Consider the following 20866-nt stretch of genomic DNA (forward strand, 5'->3'; position numbering starts at 1 on the left):
GCTGCTACACAGGAGATGGATTAAAGAAAAGGAGCTGCTAGGAGCTAGGAGGAGTCCTAGATCTAAAAAAAAAAAAAAAAAGTATAGACTTGTGCACACTGGCCAGCATCTGTTTTGACATGAAATATTCGTTTGGGGCTTCTCAGAAGTACCGTATTTTTTGCTCTATAAGACTCACTTTTTCCCACCTAAAAAGTAAGGGGAAATGCGTGTGCGTCTTATGGAGCGAATGCAGGCTGCGCAGCTATCCCAGAAGCCAGAACAGCAAGAGGAATTGCTGTTTTCACTGCACAGCGATCCCTCTTGCTGTTCTGGCTTCTGAGATTCAGAATATTTTTTTTCTTGTTTTCCTCCTCCAAAAACTAGGTGCGTCTAATGGTCAGGTGCATCTTATAGAGCGAAAAATACATTCTGTAAAGGCAAGAAACGGGCTGGGGAGGGGGAGTGCTAGCCTGCAATGGTGCTCACCTGAGTTGCCAGAACTGGTCTCTGGCTGCGGAAAAAAAACCCCACTGGATAGACCTAAAGAGAGCCTGCAGTCTCAGACTCTCACCTAGTCCAGCCCCCTGCTCCCACAGTGACCAACTCTGTGTCCATGAGACGCCCACAAGCGGAATAAACACCACTTATTCTTCCCTCTGCCCAAAGTTTTGCTTTTTAGTTCATGGTTGTGGTTCTGAAGCAGTTACATTAAGTAGAGGCCACTTGGTTTTATGACGAAAAGAAATTCTCAGGCTTTATTTTTAATGTTGTAGAACAAAGGGATGCAGGAAACGTCGCACACCTCAACCATAGCGATGCTCCTGCGGTTTGCTTATAGATGGCAAAGCACAAAAGAGGAGGACAGGAAATGTCACGTGGTTTCGCTTGTACTGCATAGACTCCAGCTGTCCCTGTTTGCCAGGTATAGTTCCTGTTTTCTGGTGCCCAGCGGTGCTAACACATGTAAATTTAATAGGCCGTATAGTAACAAACGCTGGGACGCAGGTGGCGCTGTGGGTTAAACCACAGAGCCTAGGACTTGCCGATCAGAAGGTTGCGGTTCGAATCCTTGCGACGGGGTGAGCTCCCATTGCTCGGTCCCTGCTCCTGCCAACCTAGCAGTTCGAAAGCACGAAGTGCAAGTAGATAAATAGGTACCAATCCGGTGGGAAGGTAAACGGTGTTTCCGTGCGCTGCTCTGGTTCACCAGAAGCGGCTTAGTCCTGCTGGCCACATGACCCGGAAGCTGTACGCCGGTTTCCTCGGCCAATAAAGCAAGATGAGCGCCGCAACCCCAGAGTCGGTCACGATTGAACTTAATGGTCAGGGGTCCCTTTACCTTTATAGTAACAAACACAAAGTTTTTTACCAGAACTACTTCTCAAAAATTACGTACAACTTGAGAAGTATCTAATTTTGAGAAGCAGTTCTAGAAAATAACTTTGCGTTTGTTACTATATGGCCTATTACGTGTGTTTTCAATTGGATTTGCACAATACAGTGGTGCCTCGCAAGACGAAATTAATTCGTTCTGCGAGTTTTTTCGTCTTGTGGATTTTTCGTCTTGCGAAGCACGGTTTCCCATAGGAAATGCATTGACGGTTTCCCATAGGAATGCATTGACGGTTTTAAGAAAAAGGCACAAGAGGTTCTCGTCTTGCGAAGCAAGCCCATAGGGAAGCAACTCAAAAAACAAAAAACTCTTTCGTCTTGCGAGTTTTTCGTCTTGCGAGGTACCACTGTATGGGCATTCTGGTGGTTTACAGCGGTGCTAACACACTGTCTGGACTTAGTCTTTGGGAGAGATGTTTGGGGAATGGGGGTTTTCAACATTTTCTTAGTATACACAGGCATGCGTCAGATTTCCCTCCCAAGTCGCTAAGCGTCAAAAGATCTAAGGGGACAGCTGCAAAAAGTCTAGTATGAAAATGTATATAAATGCACCTGCAGAGATCCTAAGCAGCAGTCCGTTGCTCCATTTTCCTTCCCTTAAACGCTGCTTATTCAGGCAGTAAATTTGGCTGAACATCTTTGCAGCTTTTCTATAACGAGGACAGCCAAAGTTTGTGAGATGATGATCTATTTAAGAACTCCACCTTAAACTGTTGCAGTTTCCTAGTGCAAGATAGGTCAAGGCAAAGTAAACTAACCCAACATACATACAGCTGGTGGATAAGATTTTCCTGCAAAGCTGTAAGGCAAAGGCACCCCTCCTTGCTATGGGAGCACAGAGCCATTATGAGTCTTTCTGGCAAGGTTGGAAGGTCTGATGCAGTGAGAGTGCAATGGGAAAATCTGGCTGAAACGTCCTATTTGATCAAGCGTGAGGTAGTGGCTGTCCCATTGGTTCCATTCAGAGGCCTAGAAAGAAGAGGGAGCAAAGACTTCTGTAAGCATATGGCAAAGTCTTGACATGATTCTGCAAACGAGTTTGGTGAAAGCATTAGTTTCCATACATTGGCCTAACAAGCTTCGTACTGTATCCGGGAGGCATGGGTCTTTATCTTGCCAGTGCCAAAAGTTAGCATCCAGTCACTGAAAATTTAGGAGCTGCAATTCCTGTCAAGGTATGCAATGATTTATCTACTTACTTGTAGTATATGCAATTTTTGCCCACAATACTTAGCTGAAGAGCTGCATCGCAAAATTCAGGTAAGTGTGAATTTCAAAGAAGAACAGTGCTTCACTTTGCATATTGCTTCAGAAAATGTGAATTTGGTAAGTTCCCCTTTAAGTACGAAGTGAACCAAACTTAGGATTGCATTGTGGATTTAATGTGACAGGATGCCTGATTGGAGAGGACTCACTTTTTACATCTGCAACGCCGTCGCCGCCTCCTTGGGTCTTCAATTCATTTGGGAGGGGGAGAGAAACATGCAAGTTATTTTATTAATATAATAATAATAATATTAACAATAATAATAATACCCCGCCCATCTGGCTGGGTTTCCCCAGCCACTCTGGGCGGCTTCCAATCGAATATTAAAAACAATACAGTGTCAGACATTAAAAACTTCCCTAAACAGGGCCGTCTTCAGTTTTCTTTTAAAAGTAAAATAGTTGTTTATCTCCTTGACATTTGATGGGAGGGCATTCCACAGGGTGGGTGCCACTACCGAGAAGGCCCTCTCCTTGGTTCCCTGTAACCTCACTTCTTGCAGGGAGGGAACCGCCGGAAGGCCCTTGGAGCTGGACCTCAGTGTCCAGGCAGAACGATGGGGGTGGAGACGCTCCTTCAGGTATACTAGACCGAGGCCGTTTAGGGCTTTAAAGGTCAGCACCAACACTTTGAATTGTGCCCAGAAATGTACTGGGAGCCAATGTAGGTCTTTCAGGACCGGTGTTATATGGTCTCAGCGGCCGCTCCCAGTCACCAGTCTAGCTGCTGCATTCTGGATTAATTGCACTTTCCGAGTCGCCCTCAAAGGTAGCTCCACATAAAGCGCATTGCAGTAGTCCATATTTTAAATATTAGTATATTTTAAATGATGCAGTGCTTCGTGACCTCTTCATTTTGTATTTTTGAGCCATATGTATATATAAAATCACTTTTTTCAGCTGTGAATGAGGGAGGCAGAAGAGGGCTTTCTGCTGCTGAATTTCCTCATGCAAGAGATTCTAGGTGCCTCAGCTCGTATCATTATGACAGGGATTTCTATCAGTCTAAGGCAGTGGCTTTCAACCAGTGTGCCGTGGCACCCTGGGGTGCCTTGAATGATGGCCAGGGTGCTGCAGGCAACACTGGCCTCTGTCTTCCTTTCTCTCCCTCCCATCTCTGATGCCCTCTTGCATCTCTGCCTTCCAAAGGCTTGCACAGCTGTTTGTTGCAACAGCCCTAGCTACAAGCTCCTCAGGCGAATGGTGCCTCTGGGGCTGGCTCAGGGGGTGCTGGTTGCCAGGAGCTGAGGTGGCCTTAGAGTAAGCAAGCAAGCAGGTGCGGGAGCCCAGCCAGCTAGTCTGCCCGCCCTTGCTGTTGGGAATGGACAGACAAGTCCCAGGCCCCTGTGGGGCAGTGTGAGGAGACACCTCTCTTTGGGGTGGGGTGGGGCAGCTCAGAGACCAGGGGCAGCAGAAGCAGCTGTCCAGAGGACTCCTAAGGAGAGGGGAGAGGAGAGGAGGAGGAGAAGGAGGAGTTTGGATTTGATACCCCGCTTTATCACTACCCGAAGGAGTCTCAAAGCAGCTAACATTCTCCTTTCCCTTCCTCCCCCACAACAAACGCTCTGTGAGGTTAGCGGGGCTGAGAGATTTCAAAGAAGTGTGACTAGCCCAAGGTCACCCAGCAGCTGCATGTGGAGGAGCGGAGACGTGAACCCGGTTCAGCAGATTATGAGTCCACCGCTCTTAACCACTACACCACACTGTGGAGGCTGAGGAAGCACTCCACAGGATGTTTGAAAAAGGGTGAGAAGTTGCGAGCTCTGCAGGCAAGGGGTGACATAACTGGGCTCCCGAGCCCCACAGGGGTGCTGCCGAAAGAATGTAGTTGGTCAAGGGAGCCGTGGACTCAAAAAAGTTGGAAACCTCTGGTCTAAGAGATTCACTGAAGGCTTGAAAACTTTGCCCACTTTATATATGTAGTTAGTTAGTTAGAGATAGATAGATGATAGATAGATAGATAGATAGATGATAGATGATAATAGAGATAGATAGATAGATAGATGATAGATAGATAGATAGATAGATAGATAGATAGATAGATGATAGATAGATAGATATAGATAGATAGATAGATAGATAGATAGATAGATAGATAGATAGATAGATAGATAGATAGATATAGATAGATGATAGATAGATGATAGATAGATAGATAGATAGATAGATAGATAGATAGATAGATAGATGATAGATGATAGATAGATAGATAGATAGATAGATGATAGATAGATGATAGACAGACAGAAAGATAGATATATGGTGTCCATGTGTTCCATCCAGCCTTTTTAAAGGCAAATTTGGTGTTGTGAAAAACGGGTCTCAAAGTAGGCTTTTGTATCAATGCATCACAAAATTTGTTCTATCTCTGCTGCTCCTTGACTTCTTTACCCAACTCTGGACCAGCGTTTTAAAAATGCTTATAATTAGTCTGTAACCCATTTGTGGACACCTCTGCTAATTCACCAGATTTCTGAGAAAGGTGTGTGTGTGTGTGTAGAAATGGAGAGAGATTTGTTTTCTAGGCTGCCTCCCTTTGCAGAGTCCTACAAATCCAGCAATGTATGAGAGAGCTATAGTTATCAAGAGAGAAAGCAGGCATGTTCTGTAAAAAAAAAAAAAAGGTACCCTGGTTATTATGAAACAAAATGCCTAGGAGATTATAAGGGGCTGCTATGGTAAACAAGGTCTTTGAATTAGTTAGTTCCCAGCTAGTTTTAAGTGAACCTCCTACCCCAGTACTGCCAGGAAATTTAAAGGAAATTATCTTACCACAGCACACCGACAGGGTGATCACCAACAATACCAGCAGAAGGAAGCAGCCACCTGCTAAGGGGGCCCAAATGTACAGCTCACAGCGAAACATCACATCATCATCTGGATCTGCAGAAACAAGAGCACACCAGAAACGAATCCTAAAGCAACAGCTAGTAGCAAACCTGTGATTTACAGCTGTCCAGTTTTTGACCGGGGCCTCTCATTCCCTGGTGCTATTCTGTGATCCATTTGCCAGCATGGCGCTCAACCTTCGCTTACCCCTTCTGCAATGGAGGAGGACCACTGTCCTTCTTGAATGCCACAGTAAGGGACATTCTAGCACTCCAGCTTTAAGTACATTTTTACACCTGCAGGTATAAAAAGGGTAAAGGGACCCCTGACCTTTAGGTCCAGTCGTGACCGACTCTGGGGTTGCAGCGCTCATCTCGCTTTATTGGCCGAGGGAGCCGGTGTACAGCTTCCAGGTCATGTGGCCAGCATGACTAAGCTGCTTCTGGTGAACCAGAGCATCGCACGGAGACACCGTTTACCTTCCCGCTGGAGCGGTACCTATTTATCTACTTGCACTTTGACGTGCTTTCGAACTGCTAGGTTGGCAGGAGCAGGGACCGAGCAATGGGAGCTTACCCCGTTGCGGGGATTCGAACTGCCGACCTTCTGATCGGCAAGTCCTTCTGCAATGGAGGAGGACCACTGTCCTTCTTGAATGCCAAAGTAAGGGACATTCTAGCACTCCAGCTTTAAGTACATTCATCAACACTGTCTCCAAAAATTTTACACCTCACTTGGGAAGACATGCGGACTAATGCCAGTGTACTGGAAGAAGCAAAGATCACCAGTGTCGAAGCAATGATTCTTCAACTTCATTGGACTGGTCATGTTGTTTGGGTGCCTGATTATCGTCTTCCAAAGCAACTACTCTATTCCGAACTTAAAAATGGAAAGCATAATGCTGGTGGTCAACAAAAGAGGTTTAAAGACTCTCTCAAGGCAAATCTAAAACAATGTAGTCTAAACACCGACAACTGGGAAACACTGCCCTCGAGCGCTCCAGTTTGAGAACAGCCTTTGCCAAAGGTGTCATGGGCTTTGAAGACACTCAAACTCATGGCGAAAGGGAGAAAGGTGCTAAGAGGGTTTTGCAAACCCTCAACATGATCAACTCCTGCCCAGAAACCTATGTCCCCACTGTGGAAGGATGTGTAGATCCAGAATTGGCCTCCACAGTCACTTATGGACTCACGGTTAAGACCATGTTTATGGAAGACAATCTTACTTGGCTACGAGTGATCGCCAAAGAAGATACTTCTAATCAATATTTGCAATTGAGTTCACAAGAAAGCGAGCATTTAAGTGGCTATTCTCGACGGACTTGGATGTGTGTAAACATGGAAACATATAATGATCTGAGTTTGGCACACATGACTGTTTATCAATGCTGTGCACACTTTTTCCTACAAAGAAATTATACCCGCACGAGAAAATCACTGCCTTGCTGGATCAAGCAAAGGTCCATCAACTCTCCCACTTCCAACCACTAAGTGGCTAACCTCAAGTCTCTGATAGTGGCCAGTCTCATGCCTCATGCTCACTCACTTGGAGAACTGAAAGCAGTAGCAGCGAGGAGCAGAGTAGCAGGGTTGCAATAGTTGGCCATCATCCAGCCAGCCGGCCACGATTTATTTACATGCTCTTTTCTACCAAATCGTGCCCAAAGCAGTGTGCAACGAAGAAAACAGGGAGGCATCTCAAAATCCAACAGTGCAAATGCAATTTCATAACAACGTAATACAACAACACGGCAGAAAATACGTACCGAATACGTACCAAAACAAAAAACAAAAACCCAACCCACGGCTAAGCTGTGAGCCTTGAAGGCTGTGCCCATTGAGTCGACCCCCTCGTGATGGTCCTTAAAAAATAACTTTTGTGTTGCCAAATTAGAGGCATCACTGTGCTGAGATCATTTCTAGCAAAAAACAGCACTTCGTTTTTCTTTCCATTCACTTCACTGGCGGGATTGACTTGCCCCAATGCTCTTACTGAAATTCTCACATTAAAAGCAGCGAGAGAGAAGATTCAAAGCACTGCAGAACAATTTGTGTGTTTATTGCAGAGGTTGGCTATTTACTTAGGTTGGATTCGGACTAAATTAGGTCCCACTGAAATATATGAAACCTGAGTTGTTTTTTTGTTAGGGATTGCTGTAAAACAAGGTCATTTGTTCTCAGAAAATGGTTATCTGTGTTAATTATCTACATGAGGCGAGTTCTTGGAAATTGCCCGCCACCTGCAAGGTCAAAGAAATGATGTCATTTGATCTACACAGTTTATACCGAAATGGCTAAAATGACTGGAAGAATCAGAAATCAGGAAGACCAATGTTTTAATAAGGAATGGGGGAAATCTTAAAAACCATTGTAAACAGTTAAAATCGTTAGTAGAATTGGAATATCACTTGTAGCTTAAGGGTGAATTTTGGACACAATGGAAATGTGAAAGATTTAGATTATCATAGTAGATGGCAGGAGGAAATGATTAACGATAGGACCCACAAATGGGAGGGGGGAAGTCCAGGAGATTCCTCGGAATCTTGTTTTTATGTTGTATGTTCTATATGTGACTGTAAAAATGTAATCTGAAAAACCAAATAAATAAATTTATGTAGTTTGCACTGAAATAAATGAAACCCAAGTTGTTTTTTTGATCGGGATTGCTGTAAAACTAGGTCATTTGTTCTCAGAAAACGGTTATCTATCTTAATTATCTACATGAGGCGAGTTCTTGGGAGTTGCCAGCCACCTGCAAGGTCAAAGAAATGATGTTGTTTGACCTACACAGTTTCCAGGGAAAACGGGAAGAAGTGAAACTGAATTTAAGAGGAGAGTCTGTGGACTGTGACTCTTTATCACTCCCTCAGTCACACTTTCCATCTGGACTAATCTGAAAAACCAAATAAATAAATTTATGTATATTAAAAAAGGAGAGTGAAAGATTCACTCTAAGGTTTGCCTTCACCAGGGCTCTGGTGGACGTTTATGGACTCATTTGCAACAATTAAGCTTCAATATGCCAGTAGTAAACCATTCTACTTGAGGTCTGGAATGCTGTGTGGATTTATTGCTCTTCTTTATGCTTTGGTTTCCTACACGCTGAAAGCTGTGCTGTGCGTGTTGACTCTGCTGAGAGGCCAGTTTGGAGAAACCATACCGGGCCTAAGCTGTCAATGAATTATGAGCAAAATACCATAATTCCTCACAATTTTATCAGTACCTAAGATCTATTAAAGGGACACAGGTGGCGCTGTGGGTTAAACTACAGAGCCTGGGGCTTGCTGATCGGAAGGTTGGTGGTTCGAATCCCTGCAACGGGGTGAGCTCCCGTTGCTCAGTCCCTGCTCCTGCCAACCTAGCAGTTCGAAAGCACGAAGTACAAGTACAGTGGTGCCCCGCAAGATGAATGCCTCGCAAGATGGAAAACCCGCAAGACGAAAGGGTTTTGCGTCTGCAGAGGCGCTTCGCAGGACGAATTTCCCTGTGGGCTTGCTTCGCAAGACGAAAAATGACGAAAAAAATTGAATTTTTTTTTTTTGCTCCAAAACCCCTTATTTTGAATCGCTAAGCTGCTAAACGCATTTTAGCAGCAAAACCGCTAATCCCCCACCCCTTAAAAAGCCGTTTTTAGCCCTTAAATTGCCAATAGCGCTAATAGCGCTACTCCGTCAATGGGCTTGCTTCGCAAGACGAAAAAACCGCAAGGCGAAAAGACCCGCGGAACGGATTCTTTGCGTCTTGCAAGGCACCACTGTAGATAAATAGGTACTGCTCTGGCGGGAAGGGAAACGGCGTTTCCGTGCACTGTTCTGCTTGGCCAGAAGTGGCTTAGTCATGCCGGCCACATGACCTGGAAGCTGTACGCCGGCTCCCTCGGCCAATAAAGCGAGATGAGCACCGCAACCCCAGAGTCGGCCACGACTGGACCTAATGGTCAGGGGTCCCTTTACCTTTACCTTTACGATCTATTAACGTGGTCTGGATCCAAGCCTACATTTGCATCCCACCCACCTTTCTTCCTTTTTAAAAACAAAACTCTTTAGTTTTTCAGATTAAAGTTTTACAGTCAATTATCCAACAAACAACATAAAAACAATATTCCAAAGCACCTCCTGAACCTTTGTGGGTCCATTTTCTCCCACATCTTTTATAATAATCCAAATCTTTTCCATCGCCATTATATTCAAAATTCAACATTAAACTACTAGTGTCATTCCAATCCTACTAACGATTTTAGCTGTTTACAATTTTTTTTCCAATTTTTTTTTTTTATAAATTCCCCCCATTCCTTATTCAAATTTTTGGTCTTTCTGGTTTCCGATTCTTCCGGTCATTTTTGCCATTTCGGCATAATCCATCAACTTAATCTGCCATTCTTCTCTGTTAGGGACTTTGTCTCCTTTCTCTGGGCCATTAACATCCAAGCAGCTGTGGTCGCATACATAAATGTTCTTTTCTGATCCGTTGGAATTTTCGGCATCTCCACCCATCTTCCTCCCACAGGGGACCTCAAGGATCACTAGATGGTCTCTCGCATCCAGGGAATCTAACCAGACCTGCTTAGTTACCATATTTTTTGCTCTATAGGACGCACTTTTTCCCCTCCAAAAATTAAGGGGAAATGTGTGTGCATCCTATGGAACGAATGTAGGCTCCTTGGCTTCAGCGATAGCAACGCGAAGCCTCCAAAGCGCAGAGGGAGCGCTCCCTCCGCGCTCTGGAAGCTTCGTGTTGCTTTCGCTGAAGCCTGGAGAGTGAGAGGGGTCGGTGCGCACCGATCCCTCTCACTCTCCAGGCTTCAGGGATAGCCGCCTGAAGCCTCCGGAGCGCAGCGGGAATTCGCGCTGTGCTCTGAAGGCTTTGGGTTCCTTTTGCTGAAGCCAGGAGAGCAAGACTCTCCTGGCTTCAGCAGAGAGGGAGAGCTGCGCAGCGCCCCTTCAGCGAAGTGGGAGGAGAAATGGAAGGAGCTCCGTTTCTCCTGCCACTTCGCTGAAGGGGCGCTGAGCAGAGAGAGGGAGATTCCCCCCCCCCTGTTCTCCCCCTCCTATGGTCCGGTGCGTCCTACGGTCCGGTACGTCCTATAGAGCGAAAAATACGGTAGCTTCAGCAATCTCCCTGCTTCCTTCACTTTTTGGACCATGCCCCAAGCGGTACATGGCACTGGTTATAAAAGTGGCTTTATATCTTTTTACATACCAGGGTAGCCAAAATGGCGGTGCCCTGTTGGACTTCCCCTCCCATCAGCCCCTGCCAGTATGGCCAGTTCGGATTGATGATGGAAATTGGTGGTCCAGTAACATCTCGGGGCCTCACTCTCACTCACTTCTTGTTTTGGGGCCAGCTATGACCCAAATGAGTAGCAGGGAGAAGGAAACATACCTGAGGCTGTGAAATGTGGAAGTCCCATGGTTGTTGTAGGTCCTTCACTGGGAGTTGAAACCTGGGGTGCGACGGTAGTAGCCTCTGTAAAGAAAACAAAGATGAAGACTTTCCCTACATGTTTACAATGGCTCAGGGCTTGGTTGGGAAGGGGGCTCCACAAGCCCTGCCTAATAGGGTTGCCACCTTTGTCCTGGGGTGATTATTATTAATCTGGTGCCGAAGTGACTTCAGAGCAATCCATTATGGTCCATTGCAGCCTAACAGGATTGAAATCTGTTGCGCCCCCCCCCCCCACGAATTTGTAAATCTGTCTGTGCTTGGCTTCACAAAGCTTAAATACATGACCTTTCATACTCCATTTCAAACACATGCATTTGGACCGGGGGGGGGGGGGAGGGGGACCTGAAATACAGGACAAAACTGCGTCAATACAGGACGTAGCATTTTACATTCAAATATGGGACAATCCTAGGGACGCGGGTGGCGCTGTGGGTAAAAGCCTCAGCGCCTAGGGCTTGCCGATCGAAAGGTCGGTGGTTCGAATCCCTGCGGCGGGGTGCGCTCCCGTTGTTTGGTCCCAGCGCCTGCCAATCTAGCAGTTCGAAAGCACTCCCGGGTGCAAGTAGATAAATAGGGACCGCTTACTAGCGGGAAGGTAAAACGGCGTTTCCGTGTGCGGCTCTGGCTCGCCAGATGCAGCTTGTCACGCTGGCCACGTGACCCGGAAGTGTCTCCGGACAGCGCTGGCCCCCGGCCTCTTGAGTGAGATGGGCGCACAACCCTAGAGTCTGGCAAGACTGGCCCATACGGGCAGGGGTACCCATGGGACAATCCTAAAGAGGACAGGTGGCAACCCTACTGCCTAAGGACTACAGATGGATGAATCTGTCAATTTCAGTTTCTCCCAGTTTCTCATTTTCCCACTCTTAAGTTCTTTCCTCCTCGTTTCCACATCTGTTGGTGGTGTGTATTTTTAAAAGGTGCTCATAAAAATTCACCAGCATTGTAGTACAAACTTCTCCCAATATACACATTCATGTAAATCAGTTTTCCCTAGTCTAGCACATGTACAGTGGTACCTTGGTTTAAGAACAGCCCTGTTTACGAACTATTCGGTTTCTGAACTCTGCAAAACCAGAAGTAGTGTCCTGGTTTGCGAACTTTACCTCAGTCTAAGAACGGAAGCTGAATGGTGGAAGGGCACTGGCAGTGGAAGGCCTCTTTAGGGTAAGCGAGCCTTGGTTTAAGAACGGATTTGGTTTAAGAACAGACTTCTGGAACGGATTAAGTTCATAAACCGAGGTACCACTGTATGTTATTTTCGCCACTATATGCATTTTTATGCACATTTTGTTGAATTGTCTCTTTAAATTTGAAGGTTCCACAATATGTGTATTTCTTTAAAGGTCAGAGCACATAACGTGACCTAGTTTTACAGCTGTGAAGCAGTATAGCAGATGCTGTTAAGTTGTGGTAATTAAGCTGTTGGGTATGGTATATAAAGAGCAGCATGTAGCTCTCTCAGTACCCTGGTAGATGGGTTATGCTTATTGATTTATTGTAATTTAGTGTAAAAGGAGTTTTTGTTTTTGTTATTAAAACCTAGCAAAAGTTACTTTGCATTTCTTGAATGTGTGGTCTCCCCAGCACGCCATCTGTAGCGCAACTAACCTGCAAATATTTCACCCTAGCACATGCATTTTCATTGTCCAGAGAATTGCATTGCAAAATTCAGAGAAGTGTGAATTTCAGGTGATGGCTGTCCATGGAGGCATAGGTTAATTCTATGCCCATGGCCGCTGTCTACCTGCTCCATCTGGCACACTGGCACACTGGTTGAAACCCTACCTGCCCGCAGACTGTCTTGCCAGAGTGGTACATGCTCTGGTTATCTCCCGCTTGGACTACTGCGATGAGCTCTATGTGGGGCTGCCTTTGAAGGTGACTCAGAAACTACAACTAATCCAGAACGCAGTTGCTACAAAGGTAACTGGGAGCGGCCTCCAGCACCACATAACACCGGTCCTAAAAGATCTACATTGGCTCCCAGTACGTTTCTGAGCACAATGCAAAGTGTTGATGCTGACCTTTAAAGACCCAAATGGTCTTGGCCCTCCACCCGCATTGTTTAGCCCGGACACTGAGGTCCAGCTCCGAGGGCCTTCTGGTGGTTCCCTCTCTGTGAGAAGCGAAGTGTCAGGGAACCAGGCAGAGGGCCTTCTCGGTAGTGGCGCCAGCCCTGTGGAATGCCCTCCCATCAGATGTCAAACTGATAAATAACTACACAACTTTCCAAAGACATTTGAGGGCAACCCTGTACAGGGAAGTTTTCAATGTTTGACGTTTTGCTGTGCTTTTATTGTGCTGGAAGCTCCTCAGAGTGGTTGTGGCGAGTGGAATATAAGTGGTAAATTATTATTAATAATATTAGACCAGACTATAACTTTTCTTGAAGGAAGGAGGGGGACCTATATTTTCTGCCCACCTTACCAAATTCAGAAATCAGACAGAAATGGCTCAATTCTGTAGTATCAGGTGGAAAGGAAAGCAACCTTGGGAGCAGAGCTGAAAGAAACGGGAAAACTCTTCAAGATTATCCAGATGAATTAATGAAATGTTTAAAAAAGACTTGACCCAAAGGGGGTTTGATGATAAAGAATCAAAATTCCAAAAAGAAATTTTGAATAACGATTTCAAAATTTTGGCGAGAATGTATAAGATATTACTAGAATGGTGTACAAAGGATGAAGAGGTAAAATCGGTGATGATTGACTGGGCCAAAGATTTTGGATACAATATACAAATGGAGGATTGGGAGAAATTATGGAAAGAAGGATTAAGATTTACTGCATGCACAACAATAAAAGAAAATGTGATGAAAATGATGTATCGATGGTATGTGACACCAGTGAAATTAGCGAGGATGTATAAATTAGATAATAAATGTTGGAAATGTAACGAAAAGGAAGGTACATTCTATCATATGTGGTGGGATTGTAAGAAAGTTAAAAGCTTTTGGGAAATGATATATAATGAATTGAAGAAAATGTTGAAATATACATTTTTTAAGAAACCAGAGGCGTTTTTATTAGGAATTACAGGTAATGAGATAAATAAGAAAGAAAAGAAGTTATTTTCATATGCAGTAACAGCAGCAAGAATATTGATGGCCCAGAAATGGAAACAAGAGGAGCTACCTACGATAGAAGAATGGAGAATGAAAATGATGGACTATGCAGAGCTTGATAGACTGACTGGAAGGATCCGAAATCGACGAGATCAGAGATTTACTGAAGACTGGAAGAAATTTATAGAGTATATGCAAAAATTAAGTGATAATCAGATAATGTTTGTAAGTCTCAATGAAGCTCTGTGAGAAAAAACATTAGAATATTATTAAAATGTTAGAAATGTGGAAGAAGTAAAATTATGAAAGAGTTTCAGACAGGTTGAGGGAAGTCAAAAATGAGAAATGGGATGTAATTAAGATGTATGAATTGTATAATTTTGCATTGGAAAATGAATTTTATATATATATATATATATATATATATATATATATATATATATATATAAAACAAGATTACCCAGATGAAGAGTGATAAATAGCCAAGGGCGAGAAGATTAGAGAGGCAAGGCTTTCTAAAATAGGAGACACCAAGGGTGCTTCCAGACAACCTGGAATCTGATTTGTATGTAGGGAGATTAGATGACATTGGCTATTTAATGGGCCTTCAGTCTGATTTGTTTGCAGGAAGGCTAATTAGAAAGGCTCCTATAACCCCATTGCCATTTGTCAGAATATTTAGAGGATTTAGCCCTACCGCAGGAGATCAGTGCCCTGCGGGATTTGACATCTTTTCGCAGGGCCTGCAAGACAGAGCTGTTCCGCCTGGCCTTTGGGCTGGACTCAGTCTAACCCCCCCTCTCATTTATTTATCTTGAACCCCTTATATGGGATTTGTATATAAATTTTCCCTCGGCTCTGTTTACTGGCCCATGTAGGAGCAGCATGGATAATTGGCCTTGGTGAATACAGTGGTACCTTGGGTTACATACGCTTCAGGTTACATACGCTTCAGGTTACAGACTCCACTAACCCAGAAATAGTGCTTCAGGTTAAGAACTTTGCTTCAGGATGAGAACAGAAATTGTGCTCCAGCGGCGTGGCAGCAGCAGGAGGCTAAAGTGGTGCTTCAGGTTAAGAACAGTTTCAGGTTAAGTACGGACCTTCGGAACGAATTAAGTACTTAATCCGAGGTACCACTGTATTTGACGTTTTCTCCCCTTACGGCTTTGATCTATAGGCTACCACTAAAACGAGGCTACATTTTAAGCTGCAGTTTAAACTATTGTAACTTACATTTTAATCAATTGTTCTTTTGTTTGGTTTGTTTGGTTTTTAAAATGTTTTTTTTTTTTTACTGTATTTATATTCAGTGTTAGCTACCCTGAGCCCAGTCTTGGCCGGGGAGTATAAATAAAAATGTATTTATTATTATTATTATTATTATTATTATTATTATTATTATTATTATTATCATCATCATCATCATCATCATCATCATCATTTTCCTGACATTTTCCTTATCACATAAAGCACGATTTTTTGGCGAAGCGGGTTTGTTGCACAAAACCTCCCAGCCGACTATATCCACACACCTTGAAATGTGATGTGATTGAATCCTACCCACCCCTCCCCAAAATAGCAACCTTCTGGAAAATGCCTCTCAAAAGGGGGAAACAGCTGGTGTGGCAGGGAATATGTACCAAACTCACACCACTGACCGTGGGCGTTAAACACTTGGAATGAGACTTACTTGGCAGGTAGACTTTGAGTCCTGAACTGAAGTAGACCACATGGTTGTGGGATAAAAAGCAAAAATAGATGCCCTCATACTCCTTCCCAAAGCTGTCAATTTGTAGCAGGTAAGCCCCACCAGATTTTGATATTGTGTAGCCTCTGACTGTTTCTTCTGGGCTTTTAGACCTTGAAGGCATATATAGGATGAAGTCAGTGCTGAGGTCCGGGTTTTGACGGACCCAGTACACCCCAACATCCATCCTGATGGGCTCACATTTCAGTTCCACTGGAGTTTTGGAGGCTTGGGGAACGTCACCGGTCAACTTCATTTGCACCATACTGTTGGCTTGGGGCCACCAGCAGCCTGGAGAGCAAAGAAACTGCTTTGTTATTTACTGTTTACGGAATGACAGCAAAGACTGTGAAACATAGACTTGTTTTAAATATATCTTTATTAATTTAAAATAAATACATTTCTGAAAAACAGACGTACATACAAGAAAACAAACATACAATCAATCAAACAAATAACAGAAAACTCAAACAAACCACCACACTATAAGATGTAAGAAGATTAATATAATTATCATCATATACACTCCTGAAAAACAACAACACTGTCTTCTTAATATATTGTGCACATGGCAAAGGGGCTGATGGTTGTCATTAAGCCAGGGATTTGCTTCTGTTAGTTATCTTTTTTTAACTGTATTTGCTCTTTAATGCACCCGGTCTATTTGGTTCTCTTTTCTGGTTAATCAGTTCCCTTTTTTGCAAATTCCTGTGCTTGGGCTTCTGTTTTATTTCGGGTTGCACATTAGATTCGCATTGGTAAAATGAAATATTGTCATTTTGGGAAATGTTCCGGCAAGCCACGTGGTCCTTTCCGAACAATGTAGTTATGGATCCTTTTGCTTATCTTCTAAACTTTATACCAAAGTGCAGGAATATCAAGCACGCTTCTGGTTATGTGTGTCAGTGGAAACATAAGAAGATACCTTTCAAACAAGAATATTTGCAAAAAATCATGGGATGCCCTTTCCTTGGTAAAATTAACAGAATTCCTTACATTTCGAAGTAGCTTTGATTGTGTTAATTCATGTACAGTGGTACCTCGGGTTACATATGCTTCAGGTTACAGACTCCGCTAACCCAGAAATAATACCTCGGGTTAAGAACTTTGCTTCAGGATGAGAACAGAAATTACGCGGCGGCAGCGCAGCAGCAGCGGGAGGCTCCATTAGCTAAAGTGGTACCTCAGGTTAAGAACAGTTTCAGGTTAAGAACGGACCTCCGGAACGAATTAAGTATGTAACCAGAGGTACCACTGTACTGTATATAAATAACTCCTTGTAATCCTTGGTCATGACTGATTTTAATGGTTGAGCACCATATAAAGGATAACCTTCAGGCCTAAAATACATATATTTTATCTCACAAACATGTGCTAAATCCTCTAAATATTCTGACAAATGGCAATGGGATTACAGGAGCATGGAGACGGCCTTTCTAATTAAGCTCACATTATAAATGGAGTGTGGAAGGATGTGCACCAAATACATTTTTGAGCGATGAAGCCAATTTAATAAACCGTTGGAATACAACATTTCAAAATGTGTTATGCGCTATGCGTTATTCTCATTTATATGGTCCTGTTGGCAAGCTGCAGCAATCCTCTTTCTGATTATTACCTTTTCTTATTATTCAAGGATTGTTCAAGGATTATTCCCCAGAGTGGCTGGGGAAACTCAGCCAGATGGGTGGGGTATAAATAAATTATTATTATTATTATTATTATTATTATTATTATTATTACTACTACTACTGCTATTATTACTATTATTATTCATATATTATGGTGCGTAATCATTTTATTTCCTGCTTTTTCTCTTATGTTTAGTTAAGAATGTATCATTTGATATCTGATTTGGTTTTTTTTGTTTTATACTGCACTTTTTTGCAGCGTTCTAAATAAGAAAAGTCTGTGTTTTCACATAGGTGTTTTGATACTTCTATCAAATAAAAGGTGTGGGTTTTTTATTTTTTTATAAAAAAAGTTCTTTTTCCTAACTTCAAAAATTAAAAGAACCATGCAACAAACTCCACATGACTGTAGATTTATTTTTTCTCAACAGCAGCCTCCTCCTTCACCATCCCATAACATACTGCATAGATATAGCAGGCTGCTTTGGAAAGTTACAGTAATTCTGGGCAAACAAATCCAAATGTCTTGCTGGACAGACTGCAGCCCTGAATCACATCCAAAGTCTATCCCTCTAACCAATTGTGGCTTAAGTAAAAAAGACCCACAGCCGTGGTATCATACTCACATAGTATCAGGCTGACGGACCACAGGAGAGAAAAAAATCTGGCCATTTTCTCTTTTCTTCAGTGAAAGCAGAAGTGAGCAGAGGCGAGTTTGATGGCTGCAAGACCTGCTGAGTGGAAAGGATGTGATGTCAGTATCACCCCTGAAGAGAAGTTTCTCAGCTTCTTCTTTCAAGCTGACTATAAGCAAACAAAAAAGACCTGCGAAGAATGCCCAGTATGGATGATATTTTTCCCCGCCACCTGTCTTCCACTGTGTAATGAGCAAGCCTTACATATACATATATATGCCAGAATCCTGTCGCTTAGAATCTAGGTTGGATGGGCAGGATGTGGTGGCAGAGTAACACTCTTTGGCAGAGCAAAATAAAAATAAAAGTACCTGATTCTAGAGGGAAGGAACACACAAGCTGGCAGAGTAGAAAGGATCCTAAGAAGAGGATGGAACAGAGAGCTAACCAAAGGAAGAACTGTAAGGTAATCTGGAGGTCATCTTCTAAGTTTCCAGGGGTGGCTCAGTGGAGCAGAGCTCAGCCTTTTCCTTCCAGTTTACCACACCTCTCTGACATCTTCATGAGCGAAACATGTGCTGTTGCCTACAGGGAATACTCTAGGCCTGGCTGGTAGCGGATGTTTGCAGTTCAAATAATCCTTTCACCATGCATGTTAAACATGAAGACTGGTACAGCAAACCTCTTGGTGTGAGGCCTTGCAAAGGGAGCAATCTGTGATGGTGTGCGCCTGGGACTGAGACCATTTCAGATGCTATGTAGACATTAAAGGTAAAGGTAAAGGGACCCCTGACCATTAGGTCCAGTCGTGGCCGACTCATCTCGCTTTATTGGCCGAGGGAGCCGGCGTACAGCTTCCGGGTCATGTGGCCAACATGACTAAGCTGCTTCTGGCGAACCAGAGCAGCGTACGGAAATGCCGTTTACCTTCCCGCCAGAGTGGTACCTAGTTATCTACTTGCACTTTGACGTGCTTTCGAACTGCTAGGGTGGCAGGAGCAAGGTCCGAGCAATGGGAGTTCACCCCGTCGCGGGGATTCGAACCGCCGACCTTCCAATGGGCAAGTTTATACCACAGTGCCACCCGCATCCCCTTAATCTGGTAAAGGTAAAGGGACCCCTGACCATTAGGTCCAGTCATGGCCGACTCTGGGGTTGCGGCGCTCATCTCGCTTTATTGGCCGAGGGAGCCGGCGTACAGCTTCCGGGTCATGTGGCCAGCATGACTGAGCTGCTTCTGGCGAACCAGAGCAGCCGCACGGAAACGCCGTTTACCTTCCCACCAGAGCGGTACCTATTTATCTACTTGCACTTTGAGGTGCTTTCGAACTGCTAGGTTGGCAGGAGCTGGGACCGAGCAATGGGAGCTCATCCCGTCACGGGGATTCGAACTGCCAACCTTCTGATCGGCAAGTCCTAGGATCTGTGGTTTAACCCACAGCACCACCCGCATCCCGATGTACACATTAGTGGCTGGATTCAGCAAGGTCGTGTGTGTGTCGTCGCCCCCCCCCCAACTTGTCCCACTTTTCAAGTCACATTTGCAGGTTGCTGTACAAGCCAGAGTGGGATGTCTTCACCTGATGTGCATGACCCATACCCTCCAACATTTCACCAATGAAAACAGGGACGTCCTATTCCATAATAATAATAATAATAATAATAATAATAATAATAATAATTTATTATTATTTATACCTCTCCCATTCTCCCATCTGACTGGATTTCCCCAGCCACTCTGGGCAGCTTCCAACATATATAAAAACATCATTAAACATTAAACATTTTGAAAAACATTTCCTATACAGGGCTGCCTTCAGATGCCTTCTAAAGGTTGTATAGTTACTGATCTCCTTGGCTCAGGGGTCACATAACTCCATACCCTCCAACGTTTCTCCGATGAAAATATGGAAGTCCTAAGGAAAAGAGGGACATTCCAGGATCAAATCAGAAACTGGGACAGCTTCTTTAAATCCAGGAATGCTCTCCGAAAATAGGGACACTTGGAGGGTCGGCAACAGTGCTGAACTGATTCCCTGGTTCTTTCTGTTTAGTCGCATCGCACATTTAAAGTATATGGTTCCCCCCAGCAAGGATCTTGGGATTTGTAGTTTGTTAAGGGTGCTAGGAGCAATGACAGCATCTTAAAAAGCAGAGACATCACCTTGCCAACAAAGTTCCGTATAGTAAAAGCTATGGTTTTCCCAGTAGTGATGTATGGAAGTGAAAACTGAACCATAAAGAAGGCTGATGGCCGAAGAATTGATGCTTTTGAATTATGGTGCTGGAGGAGACTCTTGAGAGTCCCATGGACTGCAAGAAGATCAAACCTCTCCATTCTGAAGGAAATCAGCCCTGAGTGCTCACTGGAAGGACAGATCCTGAAGCTGAGGCTCCAGTACTTTGGCCACCTCCTGAGAAGAGAAGACTCCCTGGAAAAGACCCTGATGTTGGGAAAGATGGAGGGCACAAGGAGAAGGGGATGGCAGAGGACGAGATGGTTGGACAGCGTTCTCGAAGCTACCAGCATGAGTTTGACCAAACTGCGGGAGGCAGTGGAAGACAGGAGTGCCTGGCGTGCTCTGGTCCATGGGGTCACGAAGAGTCGGACACAACTAAACGACTAAACAACAACAACAAGGGTGCTAGGAATTGCATCTGTGTGTGTGCATTTACAAAGAACATAAGATTAGACCTAAGCCCCATCAAGTCCAGCTTTCTGCTCTCACAGTAGCCAGTCAGATGCCTACAGAAAGTCCATGGGCAGGACATGATGAGTGCATTTGAGACGCTTAAAATAGATTATTTCCATTGCCAGTGGCAAACTAACTCAAGGGTGAAATAAAAACAGGCTCTCGTTTCTAGCGAGC

The 20866-nt window shown here is 44.1% G+C and overlaps 1 protein-coding gene across 3 annotated transcripts; it reads right to left on the reverse strand.

The window, feature by feature from the left end:
• Positions 1-1852: 1852 nt before the first annotated feature.
• Positions 1853-18532, reverse strand: CD8A (CD8 subunit alpha). Of its 3 annotated transcripts, none has more exons than XM_083408024.1 (7): positions 18368-18532; positions 17988-18095; positions 15674-16021; positions 10851-10934; positions 5413-5523; positions 2790-2826; positions 1853-2343 (listed from the first exon to the last, which is right to left on the reverse strand). In XM_083408024.1, exons 2-7 carry the CDS (start codon positions 18031-18033, stop codon positions 2292-2294), a joined length of 678 nt encoding a protein of 225 aa, XP_083264150.1. In that variant the 5' UTR covers positions 18034-18095; positions 18368-18532; the 3' UTR covers positions 1853-2291. The 3 variants fall into 3 exon arrangements, with proteins under 3 accessions (XP_083264150.1, XP_083264149.1, XP_083264148.1); XM_083408023.1 differs by having other exon boundaries at positions 17988-18165; positions 18368-18519; XM_083408022.1 differs by lacking the exon at positions 18368-18532 and having other exon boundaries at positions 17988-18354.
• Between the last annotated feature and the right edge of the window lie 2334 nt (positions 18533-20866).

This window comes from Podarcis tiliguerta (genome assembly GCF_965153285.1).
Source record: "Podarcis tiliguerta genome assembly, chromosome: 13".
Taxonomy (NCBI): domain Eukaryota; kingdom Metazoa; phylum Chordata; class Lepidosauria; order Squamata; family Lacertidae; genus Podarcis; species Podarcis tiliguerta.